This window comes from Felis catus, chromosome C1, assembly GCF_018350175.1.
Source record: "Felis catus isolate Fca126 chromosome C1, F.catus_Fca126_mat1.0, whole genome shotgun sequence".
In the NCBI taxonomy this organism is placed as follows: Eukaryota; Metazoa; Chordata; class Mammalia; order Carnivora; family Felidae; genus Felis; species Felis catus.
Genome location: NC_058375.1, coordinates 199,820,243 through 199,841,931, shown reverse-complemented (window position 1 = coordinate 199,841,931; position 21,689 = coordinate 199,820,243). Strand labels below are relative to the sequence as shown.

At 40.5% G+C, this 21,689-nt stretch overlaps 1 protein-coding gene across 12 annotated transcripts in view; it reads left to right on the top strand.

Annotated features, from left to right (window-relative positions):
* The first annotated feature begins 1,966 nt into the window (after positions 1-1,966).
* Positions 1,967-21,689, top strand: part of FN1 (fibronectin 1) — a 69,665-nt gene continuing 49,942 nt past the window's right edge. For all 12 annotated transcript variants that reach the window (XM_003991120.5, XM_006935539.4, XM_003991119.6 and 9 more), the window contains exons 1-12: positions 1,967-2,395; positions 3,384-3,512; positions 4,442-4,579; positions 6,185-6,316; positions 7,255-7,392; positions 9,602-9,760; positions 12,252-12,443; positions 13,268-13,447; positions 14,108-14,284; positions 15,343-15,495; positions 16,771-16,899; positions 18,752-18,895. In XM_003991120.5, coding sequence (XP_003991169.1) covers positions 2,248-2,395; positions 3,384-3,512; positions 4,442-4,579; positions 6,185-6,316; positions 7,255-7,392; positions 9,602-9,760; positions 12,252-12,443; positions 13,268-13,447; positions 14,108-14,284; positions 15,343-15,495; positions 16,771-16,899; positions 18,752-18,895 — 1,819 coding nt within the window. In that variant the 5' untranslated portion in view covers positions 1,967-2,247. The remainder of the gene's footprint in view (positions 2,396-3,383; positions 3,513-4,441; positions 4,580-6,184; positions 6,317-7,254; positions 7,393-9,601; positions 9,761-12,251; positions 12,444-13,267; positions 13,448-14,107; positions 14,285-15,342; positions 15,496-16,770; positions 16,900-18,751; positions 18,896-21,689) is intronic.

Sequence of the window (21,689 nt, the reverse complement as noted above, 5' to 3'; positions counted from 1 at the left end):
AGGTGGTCCTTTTTCCTCCAAGCTCTCATATATATATTATTCTAATGTATTTTGAGTACAGCAAATATATCAAAATATCATGCTGTTTGTTGACAAAATACTTTTCTAACCACTTATTTCCTTCCCCCAGAATCTATGTATTTTAAGAAAGCTTTAGTTTCAGGTTTATCTTGCTTACATCCTGATTTCCAGGTATCCTTCCCTCTGGCTTCCCAGAAATTTACCAGGCATTTTACAAGGGGCCCTTTTATACTTGAAAGAGAAAACTGCTTTGTTGAATGATGATGAGAAATTAAAACAAACAAACAAACAAAAAAGTCTAACCCAGACGGGGCTCTAAATTTGGGGAAACCCATGGCACTCTCTCAACTTGAAACGTTGGTCACAAAGATTACTCAAGGAGTTATTTTATACTACTTGTAAGAAACTGATATTTGCTGTGGGGTTTTTTTAATCCATGCGTTAATAAAAGCAAATGTTAGTTTTGTGTCTTTGATGTGTTGGGTATTTTATAACCATAGAGTTCTTTAACCCATGGCAGTTACTGGAGGTGGAACTTTTGGAGAAAACAAGCACTTGCAGAAATAAACATTTTTCCAGTACTTTTCATAGGTTCTTAAAGCAAACAGGAGGTCTGCACCACGAACATTACTTCTGGAAGGCAGAACGTTGAGTCAGGGTCTCTCTGGAGTTGCTGAAGAAAACTGGAGTCTTCCTTTTGAAGACCTTTTTAAAGCCGCGTGTGACTCTGGTTTGTCTGAAAACAAACTGATGTGATGAATTGCTAAATGCTAGTCTTCTCAGATTCCCTTTCAACCCTCTGCATTTAGAGGGAAAGAGGGAGAGACCTTAAATGGGAACTTTCCACATTCTTGGAATATGTAACAATTGCGATGTATTTTTTTTTTTTTTATTGGCAGCAGGGGCTGGGGGAAGGGCATTCTGTGATGAAACTGATGTCTACCAAAAGAAAATGCCAAATAAAAGCAAGGAAGGGACTATTGGGAGGCAAGGCTGTGAATGGTCTTTTCTTAGCTTTTAGTGAGTCAGACAAGATCTCTCCCCCGTGTGCAACAGGCTTGGTGAACGTGGGCAAAGACATGAAGACCTTTCTCTCTCCAGGTTTCAGGTCATCCACGACTGATTTCACTTTGAGTGGAAACAGGCACCCCATCCCCAGGAAAGAGACTTTCCCGCACATTTTTTAACTGCTGCTTTGAGCTTCCAAAAAGAAAACTCGTTCTCTGAATTTCCCCCAGATCCTCCAAGCACCCCGCAGAACTTAGTAGAAGCTCATTAAAGAATCGCTTTCTCCCCTCTTCCTCAGAACCCGGCAGGTACAGCCTTCAGAAGGGGAGAAGTCTTGAATAGGAAGCTGTGAAGGCAGAGAAAGCGAGTCCCAAGTCAGTGCACATTAGACCAAAGAGAGGGAACAGGAGGGAAGCCAGCCCCGCCCTGGGACTGTAAAGTCTACATTCCTCCAGCTGCAAGGTGGTGGCTACTTTATGGTTTTTCCTCCCCCCAAAATACACTCCAGTGAGCAGACTTTTTTTTCTCAGAAGTGATGCAATTCCTCAACTTCCCCCCGCCCCAGTAAAAAAGAAAAGGAAAGGCGGGGGGTGTCTTGCAACCCCTTCGCCTCGCTCAACTCCAGCCCCTCCCTTTCCTCCCAGTCTACCCCTCTCCAGCCGCTTCCCATCCCTCCCCCTCAGCCCCAAGAAAGTTTGACGACCGCAAAGGAAACCAAAAAAAAGTTCCTTTGCCCCAGTCCTGGCGGGCGATCAGCATCTCTTTTGTTCGCGGCGAACCCACAGGCCCCCTGACGTCACCCGGAGTCCGGGCCAATCGGCGCGCGGTCGGCGGCGGCGGCGGGGGCCGGAGGGTGGGGGGAGCCGGGCCGTCCCTCCTCCCCGGCGCCCGGGGCCTCGTGGGGGGCGGGAGGGGACCGTCCCATATAAACCCTGGCGCTCGGGGCTCGGCCGCCCGCGCCGGCAGCGCTTTGCAGGGGGAGGTGAGGGAGCTCCAGGCGCGAGCGCCGGAGAGGGGACCTGCAGCCACAACTTCTCTCGTCCTCTCCTTCCCCTCTGTCCCTCGGGCCGTCCCCTTCCCCATCCCCTGGCCCCTATTTTCTTGGGGTCACCAACCCGCAGAAGGCACTGGAACCTTCTCCCGCAGGTTGCAAAGGGAGACAAACTTGGTGGCAACTTGCCTTCTGGTGAGGGCGTCTCCCTCCCGCACCGTCTCAAGATGCTCAGGGGCCCGGGGCCCCGGCTGCTGTTGCTGGCCGTCCTGTCCCTGGGGACAGCGGTGCCCTCCACCGGAGCCTCGAAGAGCAAGAGGCAGGCTCAGCAAATCATTCAGCCCCAGACCCCAGTGGCTGTCAGCCAGAGCAAGCGTGAGTACCGACCGCGGGCTGAAACAGGCTGTCCCCGGGACGGGACCCTGAAGCCAACCAAAGTTGTGGCTGAAGTTTTGCGCGCGCGCGTGTGCGGCGTGTGTGAGTGTGTGTGTGTGTGTGTGTGTGTGTGTGTGTGTGTGTGCGCACGCCTTAATGAGAGTTGCCGAACGAGGGCACAAAAGGCTCGGGGTTTGATCAGGCTGGGTCCGAGGGCCTTAGAATAAAATAATGCATTGGAGCACAGGGGCTCCCGCAGCGCTCTTGTCAGCGGTACCTATTAAAGTCGTCCTCCTATGAATTCATCCAAACTTGCTTTTAAGGAGGAAACTGCCTTTCCATTTTCCATTTGGCATTAGTGTGATCCTTACGCTTCAGATTTTCTTTGTTACTAAATAATTGGTTAAATATTTTCAAAATGGGGGTGGTAGGAGGGTGTCCAAATAGTTACATTGTTCCTAAGGAACTTGAAAGAGATGTGATTGGTTCACAGTGCTTTGGGCCCTTCAGGATACTTCTCCAAGAACAGATCTGAATTCCTCTTCCAGTTTTTCAAAGACACACCCTCCCATAGCCTGGGCTAAAGGAAACTGCTTAAAGTTGTCCTTCTTGACTTATTACCCCAGAAAAGCATTGAAGGTCTTTGCATATTTTAAAATGTAATTCCAGGTATCTGTCTTCCAAAATGTTTCCACTCCTTTGATGTAGACCCCTGGCCAGATGGAAATGACATCATTGTATAACATTTAGCTAAGTTAAAAGAGAGAAAAAAGGAATACCTAAATATCTACACGTACGAATTGTGGTTAACTCCCTAGATAGCTAATTTCTATATATTTTAGAGTGGAATATTCTGATCCTCTGTTGATTAACTTATTTTTCTATGTTTGTTGCTTAGTCTTGTCAATTTAGTTGTGTAAGAAAATTCCATAATTTAGAAAAAAGAGAAGATGGAGATGTAATCACTTTTTTCTTCAATCATTTATAGCTGGCTGTTATGACAATGGGAAACACTATCAGATAAACCAACAATGGGAGCGCACCTACCTGGGAAATGCCTTGGTTTGTACCTGTTATGGAGGGAGCCGAGGATTTAACTGCGAGAGTAAACCTGAACGTAAGTGGTGGGAGCCTGGCAGTTAGTATCTTTTGATATATGGGGAAGTGGGTGCTGGTTAATTAAACTTAGCATTGGTAACAAAAATATGTACACCATTTTCCCAGTAGAATTATCTATCATTTCCTCTTTAAATAACTGTTAGTAACTGCTTTTATTTGTCTTTTACATGTTACTTCTACCCTTAAAACCAAACAACTAGTATATCTGAAAGTAGTTTCTTGAGTCTACTTTTTGTTTTATTCTCTCAAAGTTTTTGATGAGAAAATGAAAGATTTTGTGTTTCCCCTCCAAAGAAACCACTTATAAAATTTTAGGTTATTAGAAAAGAATTTCAAATCTTAAACTACATGTAAGATCACGGGCCAGAAAACACTTTGGGCACTCTACTATAAAGTGATTTGTCAGTTACATAAAACCAGGAGCTGCTTACTTCAAAGTTCTCATTCTTTTATGACCATTTTTCTGTTTCTTGTAAATTATAACAACACCTGGAGAGAAGCACGGATGAGGCTAAAATGGAAATAGGATTAAGACATGACAGTGCCTGGTGGGAGGTGGAGATCTTCAAATTGTTTGCTTTTAGTGTGGACCTTGGTTTGAGTGAGCCAGAGATTACAATGGAAGCCTTCCTTCACAATCTAACCAGTCCTAAAGTAGTGCTTAATACAGTTTTTTTCCTAAGGGCCTGAGAATCCTTTACACTAGAAATTAATTTACAGAAAATCAGAGAACTGTTCAAAGTTCAAAAGTTGAGCTTCATTAAAGCCTGCAGTAAAATCTAGGTCTCCCATTTTAATTTTTTACATACTTCTGTTGTACTGTGCTACTCATAGAATGAAAAAGTGAGTTTTTCTTTGGATGGGATTAGTGGAATAAAAAAGCTTTTATATATGTGAGGCTCACGTGAACTTTCTTTCTCTCCTCAGCTGAAGAGACTTGCTTTGACAAGTACACTGGGAACACTTACCGAGTGGGTGACACTTATGAGCGCCCTAAAGACTCCATGATCTGGGACTGTACCTGCATTGGAGCTGGGCGAGGGAGGATAAGTTGTACCATTGCAAGTAAGGAAGACATTCTGCAAAATGTCAATAAAATAAATGAATGTCTCCATTACCGTCACTGTCACTTTCTGCTATCCATGACTGGATATTCCTAATTTGGGGCTTTACCCCAGGTGACTGGGTGCTCTTATGTGATCACCCAACTGGATCCTGTGCTTCTGGAAGATGGCTCTGTGCACAGGTGGAAACAGTGTTTAGTTTGTATGGACTTGTGAGTACCCAGTGGATCTCTTGAGTTCCATTTCAGTAAGATATGCTTGGGGGAGTTGTTCATTTTAATTTACCTGGACATCTTCAAGCTAGACTGACCAAGTGATTAGGAAGATGGTCAAGAAGAGGAGAATTAGCCATTGTGTGGTCTGCTCTTTTTGTTTGTGATGCAGAGACTTCTTGCATCCCACAGATACAGTCTGACTTCATTGTGACTTATAGGATTTACCCAGGAAACAAATCTCTATTCCCAGGGATAATATGGAATGGTTAGCTTACTAGTGTTTCCAAGGACCTTTGGGGACTGTGTTGACTCTCATTAATTCCCGTTTAGCTAAGGCAGTCTTTTCATTATTATTCACTAGGCTACCAATAGACTCTATTAACATAGCATTTAGTGGGGCACCTGGGTGGCTCAGTCAGTTGGGCATCTGACTCTTGGTTTTGGATCAGGTCATGATCCCAGGGTCATGGGATAAGCCCCGCATCAGGCTCCACACTGAGCATGGAGCCTACTTAAGATTCTCTCTCTCTCTCTCTCTCTCTCTCTCTCTCTCTCTCTCTCTCTTTCTCTCTCTACCCCTCTCCCCTACTCTTTCTCTTTCTCTCTCTCTCTCTAAAAAAATTAATATATTAATTAAATTAAATATTTAAAAGAAAGCATTTAGTTTTTTTAATCCATCCTTTAAGTATAAGTTACTTGAAAGGCTTCTGTCCAAAAGAACAAAGCAGTCCTTTGTGAATAGACCCAGTCAGCTTTTCCTGTACTTAATGTTAGGGTTTATTCAAGTTTATTGGCAGTCTTATGAATTAGTGGTCCATAGTGCTTATAATCTAATGGACAGTTTGGCCTCTGATGTGCCACTGTGTTTAATAGCTTAGAAGAGTACCCAGATTTCCACACTTGATAGGTGTGTATCTATGTGATTTCCACCAATATGACATTTTTTATGCTGGGGTAAAACATGGGCTCTCCCACTCCTGAAAGCTGGAAAGCTATGCCCAGTGTGGCCTTTTCATTCCATCAGGCTCAATCTGCCTGCCAGCCTTTCTTTTCTGCCTTAGGACCCAATTTCCTGTGATCTCTCCGAGGAACCAGGATTTATGACCTCTTTCTTTGCCATTCAATTTTCTGTGTGATTTCCCATCATGCTTAACCAAGACCCAAAGTGACCAGACCTGTTAACTTTCCCCCTGCCTCTGATGGGAAAGCTGTTCTCTGTGTTCTTGCTTTGCCCAACCCAAGTACCTATCCTGGGTGGAACATGAGACCTTTTCTTTCTCTTTCTTTCTTTCTTTCTTTCTTTCTTTCTTTCTTTCTTTCTTTCTTTCTTTTTCTTTTAACTGAAATATTCTCTGTCTTTTTCTCTAACATTTGCTTTTTGTCTTGAACAGACCGTTGCCATGAAGGCGGTCAGTCCTACAAGATCGGTGACACGTGGAGGAGACCACATGAGACCGGCGGTTACATGTTGGAGTGTGTGTGCCTTGGTAATGGGAAAGGAGAATGGACCTGCAAGCCGATAGGTGTGTGGCTCTGAGGGACGACGGAGAGGCGGGGAGGCACAGTCAACATGGTGGATTGCACCAAAGGCCCTGTGGACGCGAGATCTGAATTCCAATTCAAGAAATAGGGAAGTGGAAATTTTATTTCAAATACTGAAATAGTTCATAATCCACAGCCCTGAAGGAATCAGGCCCCAAAGTACTAACATTGGTAGATGTCTTAATTTCGTTTCAAAAGGACAAGATCGAATTGAAAGATTTAGGAAACAGTCATTTCTTTTGTCTACTGTCTCATCGCTGCTTTCTCCTTGGTCAAGATATAAATTATTTAAAAGAAAAAAAATAGCACTTTTGACATCTTTCTTTATTGGAACACGCTGGACCGAAACAATACTGTGTGTGCTCTGTCACACCTTGGTAATTTTTCTTTTTCAAACTCAAACTTTTTGAGCTTCTTTTGGCCTTAATCTTAAACTCTATAAACACAAGTCTAAGTCTCTGCCTATAGATGTGAATATATAAATTGTTCTTGAATGAGACTTTTTGTGTTGTAGTTATTACAGAAATCAGATTTTAAACAGCTTTCTTGTCTTTTTTTTAATGCATTCATAATTAAGATCGGAATTGTGGGTGTTTTGTCCCCCACAGATGAATACATATACAGATCCTTTTCACTCAAATACTTGTGTGAGAAATGTTACTAGCTGAATATATATAGTCTATGTACTTATTAGGAGAATAGAATTTCCGCCTGCCGGCTCATCTTGGGCTTTCTTTCACTTTGGTTACTTACTATGTGCTTAGTTATAGGGCGTGCCTTTCTTTTTGAACAGAGTACCACTTAAAAAAATGTGGCTGGATTTTTGCTTACACAATATACTTTAAATTACAAGGAGCCTGCACAATTCAAAATAACCCTTTCCCCCCCACCCCTGTTTTTCATGCAAATTTCCTTACAGCTGAGAAATGTTTTGATCATGCTGCTGGAACTTCCTACGTTGTTGGAGAAACTTGGGAAAAGCCATATCAAGGCTGGATGATGGTGGATTGTACCTGTCTGGGAGAAGGCAGTGGACGTATCACCTGTACTTCTAGAAGTACGTCTTAGTTCTTTTGCTCAAGATGAGGCGAGGTATTGTTTTCTGGATTCCTAGAGAGACCTGTAACGCGATGTCACTTATAACACACCCACCACACCAGCATGCTTTGGTAACATTTGGATGTCAAGAAAAATTCCACAATCAACTTATTCTGTTTCTTCAAAGAAAACTATAAAGTTTAATAATAAGGTCTTCGGCTATGAGTGACTAAGAAAGATCCCAAATATCCATTAAAATGCCAAATATGCTGTGGACCTGAAGATTAGTTGCAAATGTTTGATTAAATTATCACTGAGATATTTTCCAAGTATTAAAAGCAAAGAAATCATTAAAATCCATGCAAATACATCTTTGGGTATGTAGGTACTATTAACAGAGAATGGAGTGAAGCTCTAAAGTTTTAGGTTTCCTTCTATGTTTGAAATTTAACTGGGGCATATTCACTGGCAAAACTGATGAAAATAAAAAGTACATATAGGTTAAAATTATGTGTCTACATGGGACTAAGGACAGTGTCTCTTACCCAAAGCTCTTAAATAGGCTTCTTAGTGCCATAAAGAAGCTGACCTCTAGCAGCCCTGCTGCTCCTTCCAGGATTGCCTGGAGGCCCTACCTGTTGCCCTAGGGATTCAAGACTCCTCTTTTGAACTTTTCAGACCAAAGGCAACTAGTTTATTGAAGCAAAACAACCATTAATGTTGCTGTTATAAATAAATTCTAAGTCAAATCTCAATATATTGAACCTATTTTGTTTATCTAGGTTAAAGTGTTTAACATCTTAAAATGTTCAACCTCTAAATTTGAATTCTTTGCTAACAAAAAAATGAGTCTTGCATGGAAAGTGATAATAATTCTGGCAGACTCTTTCCCAGAAACTTGCTTGTTCATTAGATCTTTTGCATTTAGAATGTTATTATGATCATCAGACTTTCAAGACCTTGGTGGCAAAGTTTTAGCTCAAGAGAAAGTAAGTGTCTGACTCAAACCCTCATCTATTATTTAAAGTTCTTCTAATAGCAAGTTGGGGGAAAGTTCCTCAAAGAAAAGTCATGTATTGCATGAAATTTTGTAAGTCCCCAGTTTATACAGGATGGTATAGGAATGCAAAAAATAAATTGGACATTAGTACAGCCTCCAAAAGCACTTAGTTAGTCGGTCAGGGAGATAAGAAAGGCTTATACATATTCATTTTCTACAAAGTGCAATATTAAGGGCTTCAAGAAAAATACTGAAAATAGTGCTACGGGGGTTTAGGGAAGTACTTTTCCCTGTGATATGGAGAAAAGCTATAATATCTTCCTCCAGACCTCCATTCTGATGCTAGATCAATGTGGGTGTGTATTTGTGTGCACTTACATCAACCGTCTAATTATGGTCTCTTTTACCTCGTGCTGTGATTTTCTGATTCATACAGAAATCAAATCCTCCCTCCTCACATTGTAGCATATGGACAAAACTGGATTATAACTGAAACAATCTATTTGCCAGATAATTGAACACATACACTAATGGCAATTTAGTTACAAATGATCACTTTATGTTAATAATTCCATTTTTCCATGAAAGGTTCACACTGAGCCATTCAAAAGAAGCCATTTGACTGGTAATTTTAAATAGGTGTGTGTTGGAGGAGGTTAGAAGAGAACATTTTAAAGAAGTTGGCAGTACTCTGAATTTTCTTGCATAACAAATAAAAAAAGAGATGCTACTGTTTTTTATAGCTTCTTTGGGGCAGTTGGGGGAGACCTTTTGAAACCTATTTGCCTCCTATTGTTTCTCACTTTCTAATGAAAGTCCCCTGTTGAAAGGCTGGTCATATCCAGCAATTACTGGGAGAAAGCTGGGAGAGCATGAGAAGGAAAGAGAGGGGGGAAATAGAAAGCCAGAGAATGAATTTGATCAAAGGACCAATGTGAAAACAATTTTTTTTAAATTAATGGACGAAAGATGATGAAAAAGTCCTTTGGCAAAGGCGAAGAGGAACGAGACTAAATCCTACAAAGTCACACATCTCCCTTTCTGCTCTAACAAATGGAATCCCATCTTTCAGAAGGTTGACACCTGTGCTACCAGAGCCACATAGAAACCTACCACCAGAGAATAGCTCACCAAACTTTAAACCGCTATGTTCTTTTTTTAGCGTTGACTTCAGCATTTGCCCAGCTTGACATGACGTGTATATTGAAATGCTTCCTTTCTGATACAGACAGATGCAATGACCAGGACACCAGGACATCCTACCGAATTGGAGACACGTGGAGCAAGAAGGATAATCGGGGGAACCTGCTCCAGTGCATCTGCACGGGCAACGGCAGGGGGGAGTGGAAGTGTGAGAGGCATGCGGCTCTGCAGACCACGTCCGCTGGTGAGGCACAGAACTAGCCAGAAACCGCAGCACGTTTCGAAACCTATTTCTGCAAATCCATCTTTCCTTTGACACGCCATTTGAGGATGAGTTTGCCATGTTTCTGCTAATATCTGAGTTCATTTACAGACTGCCAGTTGTTAAAAACTTTGTTTAATATCAGGTTTTAAATTTTTAAAAAATGAAATAAAAATAGATCTTAGAGGGAAGAAAAGGAGGTTTAGCCCCAAGAGATTAAACGATGTTTAAGGCAATGCCAATGTTAAAAAACCCACACAATTAATACATAGATATATATGTAGATATGCACACATATACATTCACATACATATGCATTTTTTTACCTATGCATTTTTAATACCTAAAGTGCATTTTAATGGAAATGAAAGGGTTATGATGGGTTACACGACTACTTGGTTCTTCTGCTAGGAAAAGGGAAAAAAGTACATTTGTTCTTTTCCAAACTGGAATATGTTTCCTTGTCCTGACATTCAGCTTTCTTTGTAGCGGAAACAATTCTTTATGCGTGGTTTCCATGCTCCAGCAGACTTTGTTGCATTCCATAAAACAATGCACAATCATTTTCTTCATGTATTGGCATTTACAATTCGAGAAATTCAGAGGAGGCCTCGGGATGAGAATGAATGACACAATGTCTAAAGCACCTAAAAAAAAAAAGTAGTTTTCATTATTTCTGGCACAAGAGCAAGATCTTTGCATTGTAACTTGTTTTGTAAGAGTCTGAAGACAGAAATAATGGCGATCACGGATGTGTGCTTCTGTTATCCTTCTTAATATGTTCTCATCAAGTTTTCACTGCATAATGTACTAGCATTATTGTTTAGCTCGTTATCAATCAACCATTTAACCATAAATAAAAATATTATTTGTTTAGATTTTTCTCCCTTTGGTGAATTTTCGTCTTGCTCTGAGCACTTCCAAAGGTAAACAAGATTAGACTTGATAGTATCTTTGAGTTATTTGATTATTTTCATTTTTATTTTATTGATTGATTGGTTGATTGAGAGAGAGAGAGAGAGAGAGAGAGAGAGCAGGTGAGGGGCAGAGGGAGAGCAAGAGAAAGAGAGAGAATCCCAAGCAGGCTCCATGCACAGTGTGGAGCCCAAAGGAGGGTTCTATTTCACAATGGTGAGATCATGACCTGAGCTGAAATTAAGGGTTGGACACTTAGTGACTGAGCCACCCATGCATCCTGAGGTTTTTGATTATATCAGTGAAATTACTGCTAACCAAAAAAACAAACAATTATAAACATCAATCTACTGAAATAGTTTGTTTTATTTTTTTCCCTCCTCCAGCTCCCCTACTGAAATAGTTCAATTAAAAGGGTAATTGAGGTGTAACAGGATAAGGATTCAATAAATGTTATATATTTTTATTAATATTACTAATATTATACAGAAAAGGTTCTGTTTAAAAAGTTTGAGAAGCATTGGGTCAAACAAAATGGATCCTGCTTCTATGAGATCTTTACGTTACTTTGTACTGTGGCTCTTCAGTGGGGTATATACAAGATGCCCACTCCCCATGACCTTGGGACCCATTGTATGTAAAGTGTCTTTGGGTTCTAGTGGTGAGCAGGGCTTAGAGAGATACTGAATTCAGTCCATCAGTTATTCTGGCATTCATTCTGACTCTTCTCCTGTGGGCCTGGCCTTTGAGAGAACGGATTTCCAACAATTTAGAGAAAAGATCAACATATTGTGTTGTCTTACTCTGAAAACAAAGCTGTGTTAAGCGGATTGATTGGGTTTAGAAATACACACACACACACACACACACACACACACACACACCAATTCTCAAATAATCCTAGGGGGAAACAAAATGTGGAAGGAGGAACAACTTCTAGAGAATCCAGAATGGCGGCCCAGGATGCTTTCATTGAGCTCAGAGTTAAACAGACGGCCACAGGTCTGCCGCAGGGTGTCAGGGACTTCTCAAAAACAATATTGGCAAGAGAAATGCCTAGTTATATTGAACGTATAGAAGCTGCTAAGAGAGCGAGGGTGAGGCAGACCATTCCAGGAGAAGGGAAAGACATGAAGACAGTACAGGGTACAATGAGTGAATGAGGAGACAAGGCTTACACCAAGGAAGGACGTGGTCAGAGGTGAGCTGGAAGAACTTAAGTGTGGGGGATTATGAAGCTGTGGACCATGTGCTTCCTGGATTGAGTGAGGAATTGTTGAGGGCATCTGCTCTGTTGAGTGGCAGGATAATGTCTGTGATTTAGAAATATAATTCAGATAAGCTGGAAGATGGACACCCTTTGGTTAGACTCTTATAGGTTATTTCCTAGGCTGAACGTAAAAGCTAACACAGGGAGGGGCATTTCTTTTCAGTTCCAGATCAGTAACACTATGGATTTCAGAATGATCTGTATGGGACCCTGAAGATCCCCACTCCAGAAAGTAGTTGGTTGGTTTCTCTCACCCAGCTTTATGACTTTCCCTTCTCATGCCCTTAGGATCTGGCTCCTTCACAGATGTCCGAACCGCCATTTACCAGCCCCAGCCTCACCCCCAGCCTGCTCCATACGGTCACTGTGTCACAGACAGTGGTGTGGTTTACTCTGTGGGGATGCAGTGGCTGAAGACACAAGGAAATAAGCAAATGCTGTGCACTTGCCTGGGCAATGGTGTCAGCTGCCAAGAGACAGGTCTGTCTTATCTTTTCAAAAAATAATACTGATAGCTTTTTATTATTAAATTTTTGAGAAGCAGTACATTCATTTACAAAAACAAAAAAAACAAAAAAAAAAAAAAACAAAGTAAAACAATAAAGCAAACAAGAAAAGCTTATAATCTTACCACCCTGTGATAACAACCAGGGTTGGCATTTCATATATTTTCTTCCAATCTTTTTAATCTATGTATTTTCTTTCCTGTAGTGGGGAGTGAACTGCTATGTATTATCTTTATTTGTCTAAAATGTTGTTATAAGAGGGCTGCTTTCTGAATAGCAAACCAACCATATTTTATACTCTGAATCTCAAATTTTTGGAGCTTCATGATGTAAACTTTCAACAACTTAATACATTGCTTCTGGGCTACAAAAGTGATAGTAACCACTATAGTGGTATAACTATATAATTGGTAGTAACCAATAACAATTGGTACCTTTGACTTTTTCCCTAGAATAACCTCATGTATTAATTATTATGGCACCAACAGAGTTCTGTATATCACTCCAGTATACTTTGAACAGCATTCTTAACTAGTCTGTATTAATACACCATTGCAAATGGGGAAACTGAGCCACGGCAGCAGAGGTGGCAACAAAGGACATGGGCAGAGGAACTCCGGTGTCACTCTATTCACAAAAGATAGGTTTGCTGAGTAATACATTTGGACTGACTAGGTGATTCTCTGTGCTGGCCGCTTGAAGGCACAAGCTTAGTCTCCATTAAGCTATAAAGAAGCAGCTACTGGTGGGAGATAAATGCAGCTCTATTTACTGAGACCCTTTTGGTTGTGCTTGTAGCTGTAACCCAAACCTACGGTGGCAATTCAAACGGGGAGCCGTGTGTCTTACCATTCACCTACAACGGCAGGACTTTCTACTCCTGCACCACAGAAGGGCGACAGGATGGACATCTCTGGTGCAGCACAACTTCCAATTATGAGCAAGACCAGAAATATTCCTTCTGTACAGACCATACTGGTGAGTCTCCCAGGAGGAAAGCACAGCAGTGAGAAAAACCCATTTCTCACGCCCTATTTTTATTTGCCAGCCTTCTGGGCATTCATCTTGAGGCCGCAGAAGACGTATCACTTTTGTTCAGTCTGGACCCAGGAGACATGAAGCGAACTTAGCAGCTGAAGATCCTTCCATGTTCCCCAGGACCCTTGGGAAATGACACCGAGGGGAAAGCCCTCCTGTTCAATTATTTCTGACACACTGGGATTATGATGTGATTAAAGATACGGGTATATTAACATCCGTAGGCAATCCCCCAGCACTAAAGAATACACAGGATGAATGCCTGAGTGCTTCTGCTTCTCTACTGGTTAACACTATGTTTTATTCAAAGCAACCATTTGATCTTTTCTCTTTTGGCTGGGAAAATGAGAGTGAAATTGGATTTAAATCTGTTTTGAAGGTGAAGGTGAATACGCTAAGGAAGCTTGAGACTATATTATCAGGCATCCTTTCTTCTGAGGTAGACTCCCCGTGAATTAGCTGCAGAGACCTGGCTCGCTCGGAACCTTCCTGTGGTAATTCCCCACTGTAAGCTGGGGTCATATGAAGCTGTGTGCTTAGTCCCCACTGTAAGCTCAGTTGTCATATTATTTCTTCCTATTTGTCTGTTATTCTGGGCAGTTTTGGTTCAGACTCGAGGTGGAAATTCCAATGGTGCCTTGTGCCACTTCCCCTTCCTATACAACAACCACAACTACACGGACTGTACTTCTGAGGGCAGGAGGGACAACATGAAGTGGTGTGGAACAACGGAGAACTACGATGCTGACCAGAAGTTTGGATTCTGCCCCATGGCCGGTAAGACAAAGCCCTGTAGACACCCATTTACGCAGTAAGACAGAAGAATAGTGTCCGGTTTACTCCTATTTTACCCATTAAGTCTTAATTTTCAGATAGCATGCAACTTTGTAAGACATATTTATATACATATACTTATATAATATCATATATAATTATTATATATTATATAACCATTCATATAATTGTAAAATCCTTTCGATATAGTTGAATTCCAAAAACATATAAATGCAATAAAAATGCTTTTTTTTAAAGTCTGAAAATGCACATATTTTACAGGTTTGTCATTTGTAAAGAGCATACAACTTACAACATTTAATACATAACTGCTGTAGTCACAGACCCATGATATTTACAACATAATTTTGGTTTGATTAGAATAAGCCTGGTCACTTATTAAATACCAAAATGACCAAAACTCTGCTTTTCTTTCAAGTATGGGATCTTTTCTTTTTTAAGGGGGATCTAGTTTGTAAGGATAGAGAAAGGGGGGCCAACACCTTTTCTTTGTTCTCAAACTTCAAGAATGCCATAGGTTACAGTTGATCTTGTAGTTTTGGAACTGAGAAGCCGTGCACCGTATGTTGTGGAATGTGAGGCCATGAAACATAAGAAAACTACTTATACTTTTATTTCTTTCAACACAAGAGAATGTTGGATTTAGAAGAAAAACATGCTTTAGCTTACAATTCTATACCCAAATGCATAGTTTCCCTTCAGGATAGAATAAGCTGGAAGTAGAAAAAATTATGAGGCAGTAGTCAACATCAGTCTTCTACAACAATGCAAACCCTCTACATGAATGTGTAGGCATTATTGTGGTTTAACATCCCTCAACCTTTCCTGTAATTATTCCCTACAACATACTTCACCTGTGGACTATGTTTGCTCCCTCTGGTACTTAAAACTCTACACATGCAGAGAGTAGCCCTGAGACTTCTTTGAGGCACACCAGACTGCTTTCCAACCAATTCTTGGTTATCCTATTAGCCTAAGGACTGATAATACTGCACATGTTTTTATACCTTGTGATCATTTCTCCATCCATTTCTATATAGCCCACGAGGAAATCTGCACAACCAATGAAGGGGTCATGTATCGCATTGGAGATCAGTGGGACAAACAGCATGATATGGGCCACATGATGAGGTGCACATGCGTTGGGAATGGTCGTGGAGAATGGACTTGTGTCGCCTACTCTCAGCTCCGAGGTATGCTTGCTTATTAATGAGAGCATGTGAAAGGACCGAGACTGCAGAGAGGACCAAGTTTTGTGGACATTTGTACTTTCCAAAAGCAGGAGGGGAAATGTGTGACGCCATGCCATCAGTCTACCGTGCTAGATAGGTTTGTCATGTTAGGCAGCCAGTGGAGAGAAGCTGGAAGAGCACTTCTAAAATTTGAAACATTCCCAGGATGTAAGTACTTAGGCTGAGAAGATGACTTCAAAGGCTAGAACACAATTATTTGATCCTGTTAGCTTTTAGTTACACCATTGGATTCATGTCTAGAAAAGATTGAATAATTTCTGTAAAGAAAAGAGACTTCGCTATTCTAAAAACAGATCCTTGCAGATCCAAATTGAAGGTGACAATCAGAGAGACCTATTTCTTTTGCTCAGCTCAATATTTTTTTCCCTTGGATCCTGGGATATAATATAGGGATATCGATTTATGAAAACCATGTTGGTACTTCTGTTTCTTTGATTTGAAGAGTATGATTTAGGTACAACTCTAAACCAATAAATAGTCCATATAACTGGTGTGCTGACCTTGGCCTGAACTTGTTCTCCTTTTGTGGGTAACACAATACCAGAGTAATAATAATTCCACATGATGTTGCAGAACAGAAAGGAAAGACATACAGACTAACTCTTCATTTTACAGAGGAAGGAGCTGAGACCCAAAAAGGGAAAGTAATTTTCTCAGGATCTTTCAGAGAGTTTGGAACACAGTTGGCCTACTCTTGTGTTTTGTTTTATTTTGTTTTTAATTTCACAAATGCCATCAATGTTATTTTATTTCCCAAATCCAAATATCTCCCCACCCCAGCCATTCCAGAGATCAGACCATCACACCATGCTGGGTACTCCATAAGTATGCTTAATTTTCCTTCTATTTCTCATAGCACGCAGAGATCTAAAGGACATTATCAAATTAGCAAGAACTTTTCCAAAAGTAAAACATGTATTTGTTTAAAAATTACCTTTCCACAGGAAGGTGTATTTTACCACATTCTTTACTTAGTTGTATAGACTTTGACCTCTGATATTTAAGTTTATAAAAAAGTTGATAAGACAGAGAATTTTTTTTTCCAAATCCTGTATTCCTGACTAAGGTTTGAAAAAATGTTCTTTCTATGCTAGTAGAAAAGTTATTTTTGTGGGAGGTGTTGGTAATTTAGTGGGAAAAAAACTGTATGCTTATTTTTTTATCTCATCGTGAAACTTAAAAAAGTTCTCCACCATCCCACTGTCTCCTAAACAGATCAGTGTATTGTTGACGACATCACTTACAACGTGAATGACACATTCCACAAGCGTCATGAAGAGGGGCACATGCTGAATTGTACCTGCTTTGGTCAGGGCCGGGGCAGATGGAAATGCGATCCCGTTGGTAATTAGCCTCATGTCTCTAGGAGGTTTTGGACACTGGGACTAGTTAACAAGTTTCAGATAAGGAGAGCCATTTGATATTACATAATGGAAGTTGACTCCAGACTTTGATCAATGGCTTGCAGAGAGCTTTGCAAAGTCTTTTCTCTAATCATAGACCAAGATACCAGTTTGATAGTGACAGTTATCTATTTTTGTTGAGTTTGGTAACACATGCAGGTTTATTTTAATGGAATGGAATTAGTTCTTTGGTTCTGAATCATAAAGAGAATCCATGTTATGAAAGAGAACTTTCCTTTGCTGACTGTGCAATAACGCGGGCAAGTGAGCATGCCAGTAAATACCTCCTTCCAAATACTTTATTTTTCTTGGCTGCCCTTTATAATAGATCTAAGCAAATAGTGAAGATTGAGCCTTAAAAGAGCTGCGTGGCCAGCCTTAAGGTAATCCATTAATATTCCCTTACCAAAGGAGACCTGTTGCTCACCACGAAAACAAACTGATCAGATGAGTTTGTTTGACATGAGATTATGAAAGCTGAGAGAGAAGCCTGAGAGGTATTTTTTTAGAAACTGCTCAGCAAGTAGTCGTTGTTAAAATCTAGTTCATCCATGTGCATGTAAAATTAGGCACTCGAAAATTTAAAGAGGTATATAAAGTGATCCTTTGTTCTTACTATTCAAACGGTAAGTCAGTGCATCAATATAGGTTAAATATAATATCTAATTTATTGTTCCAAAATTGATATTCAGAATGTCAGTATATACTGAAATCTAAATCATAAATTTTTTATTTAGAAATATCGTCTTTTTTGGGGCGCCTGGGTGGCTCAGTCAGTTAAGTGTCTGACTTCAGCTCAGGTCATGATCTCATGGTCTGTGAGCTTGAGCCCCGGATTGGGCTCTGTGCTGACAGCTCGGAGCCTGGAGCCTGCTTCAGATTCTGTGTCTCCCTCTCTCTCTGCCTCTCCCCAACTCATGCTGTCTCTCTCAAAAATAAATAAAACTTGAAAAAAATAAAAATAAATTTAAAAAGAAATATTTTTTTAGAAAGCTAAACATTTCTCCCAATGGGTACTTTTTTTTTACTACTACTAATTGCTCTGTAAGGTAAAAGATATGAACAAAACATTTTGTAACCACATATATTTGTAAGGACAGTTGCCTCTCTGCCCCTCCCCAGCTCATGCTCTGTTTCTCTCTCTCTCTCAAAAATAAAAAACATTAAATTTTTTTTAAATGTAAGGACAGTTGCAAGTTTCCATTAAAATTAAGAATATACGGTCTGAAAATTTACAAAAAAGGAGGGGGAGGCGTCTGGGCTCAGTTGGTTGAGCATCAAACTTTAGCTCAGGTCATGATCTTATAGTTTGTGGGTTTGAGCCTTGCATCAGGCTCTGTGCTGACATGACAGCTCAGGGCCTGGAGCCTACTTCAGATTCTGTATCTCCCTCTCTTTCTGCCCCTCCCCTACTCACACTCTGTCTCTCTCTCTCTCTCTCTCTCAAAGATAAATAAGCATTAAAAAATGTTTTTTAAAGAATATAGGAGCGCCTGGGTGACTCAGTCGGTTAAGAATCCAACTTTGGCTCAGGTCATGATCTCACAGTTCATGGGTTTGAGCCCCGCATCGGGCTCTGTGCTAACAGCTCAGAGCCGAGAGCCTGCTTTGGATTCTGTGTCTCCCTCTCTCTCTCTCTGCATGTCCTCTGCTCATGATCTGTCTCTCTCTGTCTCTCAAAAATAAATAAACCTTAAAAAATTTAAAAAAAATAATATATGGTCTAGCACACTGAAATTAAATTTGTACCTCCATGTCTTCAATGCTGCTTCTTCTACTTGTTTATATTTTAGACCAATGCCAGGATTCAGAAACCCGAACATTTTATCAAATTGGAGACTCCTGGGAGAAGTACGTGCATGGTGTCAGGTACCAGTGCTACTGCTATGGCCGTGGCATCGGGGAGTGGCATTGCCAACCTTTGCAGACCTATCCAGGTAAGTACCTTTCTTAATGCAAACTGAGAGTCTTTAACGGAGTTTCCAAAACAGAGCAGCATCAGTGTTTTTAATACTCTGATGCCTGCATTGGCCTCCTCTCTATTTTCTATCTTTTTCTCTTGTCTCTAATAATCAGATTTTTGACTAAAATAATTTTCCTTTCTCCTCCATCAAGTTAAAGGTGTGCTCAGCTGTGAAAATGTGCCTGTGTGTAAATTTGTTTCTGAACACTGTAGAGCGTTCCATTAGGTTAAAACACTCTGGCTAATTTCATCTCACGTCCCCACGTGGAAATAGAAACCATACTGTGAACTATACTGGAGGTAACGTGTGGGGTTGTATGTTACGGCTCTTAACAGAAAGGTTGCCTAGAGAGATTATGTGAAATACAATATAGGGTATGTGTGTTCGCTCACCATTTCATCTGGGGCTTCTTTGTGTCAAAATTTTCATTTGTTTGATCAGTTGGAGTCTAGAACAAAGTATCCTGGGTCAACAGTTGAGTAATTTGGTCAATTTTCTGCCTACGCAGTTCAAATATTCTCAAATGTTTATTGCTGGGTTCGTTTTTTTTTTTTTTTTTTTTTTTTTAGGTCACAGGACATAATGCCTAGCTGGAGGTGTGATTAATTCATTTTAGACAAAAAAAACATTTTTTAAATTTAATTTTCACTGAGTGATTATAATAAGACACAGTGAATTATGAAGCTCAAATTTTTAGGCACCAGTTATTTGAGCAACTACTAAGCTGCAAAGCCTCCTAGGCCTCTGTTACCCTTAGACCTGAAACATGGGCCACATTCAGAAACAAAAAGAAGTTGGGAGAGCATCAGATTCTGCCTATGACAGAAATTAAGATTAAGTGAACTAGGGACACCTGGGTAGCTCAGTCAGTTAAGTGTCTGCCTTTGGCTCCAGTCATGATCTCATGATTTGTGAGTTTGAGGCCCATGTCAGACTCTTTGCTATCAGTGAGGAGTCTTCTTGGTATCTTCTGTCCCCCTCTCTCTCTGCCCCTTCCCTGCTTGTGCTCTCTCTCTCTCTCTCTCTCTCTCTCTCTCTCTCTCAAAAATAAACAAAGAGAAAAAGATTAAGTAAACTAAATCCCTCCATAATGTCATAAGAGATTAGTATCTCTTATTACACATATTCGCTATCACAGACAACAGGATATGGAACAATTTGGCCAAAGGTAGAGTTTGCCAAGACATGGGTCCTGGCTATAGGCTGTGAAAGAGTTCCATGTCAAGCTTCACTCACTAGTTTCTCATCTGTAAAATGGGGATATTAAAGTTGATTGCCTTTAAAGTTCCTTCTGCACAAACAACCTAACAATCTCTGATCCTAAACACTAACCGTCCAGATACACCCTTCCAACAAACTCGGAAGAAACACTGCTCTCCCCAGTCCTCAGTCACTGCCAGGGCCGTACAAGGTGACTTTGCTTAAACAAGCTCACAGCACAAATTGACCTGGCTCTTAAATTGTATTCATGGTGAATTTAGGTGTAGGAATCACTTAAAATATATATTTTTTATTTAATAACGTTTAAAATATCTGATTGCAGAAGAACCTTAAGTTCAGAAATTATATATATATATTTTTTCCTTTAATGAGGCAACTAAAGGGTAGAGCCTTCTAAAGAAATGCTCCTGAGTTTCTATGTTTATGGTTGTTATTGTTGTGGCAACTTGTTGAAAATCACCCTCAATGATTTAGAGAAAAAAATTTTTCTCACCCTTTTACAATGAGCCTATTCACAAAACTGCTCGCTGGAAGCATTTAGGTGAACCGGACAGGGGTGAAATCTACATGGGAAGGAAGCCTTCTGCTTTGGAGTTTACTTGTTGACTTTGTTCCTATTTTTTAAAAAGGGTAAGAAGAATGCTCAGGGAACACAGAGAAGGAGATTTGGAGAGGGGATTGGTGTTTGCCCTCAGTACGTGGTTGGGTGCTTATCTCCATGCCTGGTTTGCTCAGTGGTTCATGCCTAGCGCGCGGGGCTTCATGAGGTTGGGGAGAATAAAGGAACCACAGATGACCAGTAGACTGTCTCTGAGCCTTGCCCTGTTTGCTCCCGTCTACAGAGGATTTGGTGGAGTTGTTCAAACTCAGAGAAGATAAGAGGCATTTGGTTTGTCAATAAACAGCCAGGGAAGCACAGATCTCAGCAAACAAAATAGAGAAAAAAGGACTGAGTCACAAACTCATAAATATTTAACTTCCCCAGGGTCATCGTTCCTGGAAATGATTCATTTCGGCCTTATTTTAAACTGATTTTAAAAGCATACACATTGTGTCATATCTTTACTTAACTATTTTATGGTTAGCCTGACCAGATTGAATAAGAGAGGGAGTAAGGTTTTTACTGGTAATTGCTAGTATATACCAGTTAGGTTAATTTTAGTTTTACCAAATCTAACCAATGTAAATGATGTCAGAATTTTCAGATGTCCTGTCTTCAAATCATATGTAGATTCAAGTCTGGTGGTAACCAGAATTTAGTTGGCCTTACAAATGATGGACACGGGCTCTTTACTTTCTGATAAAAAATACACTAAATGCATGAAATCCACACTGATGTTCAGTGGTCTATGGTACAAGCCTAAAATTTAAAACCTACAATTTCAAATCAGTGCTTGAAAGTTTAGAAAGAGAAAAAACTTCTGTAGTTTTGCTCCATCACTGAGGTAAAAATGAGTGAGTCACCTTTTTTGTTTCCCTCCCCTCTCGTTTATTACCTTGTGGACCCAGGAACAGGATTAGGGTTAAAGGTGGACAGTAATTGTCA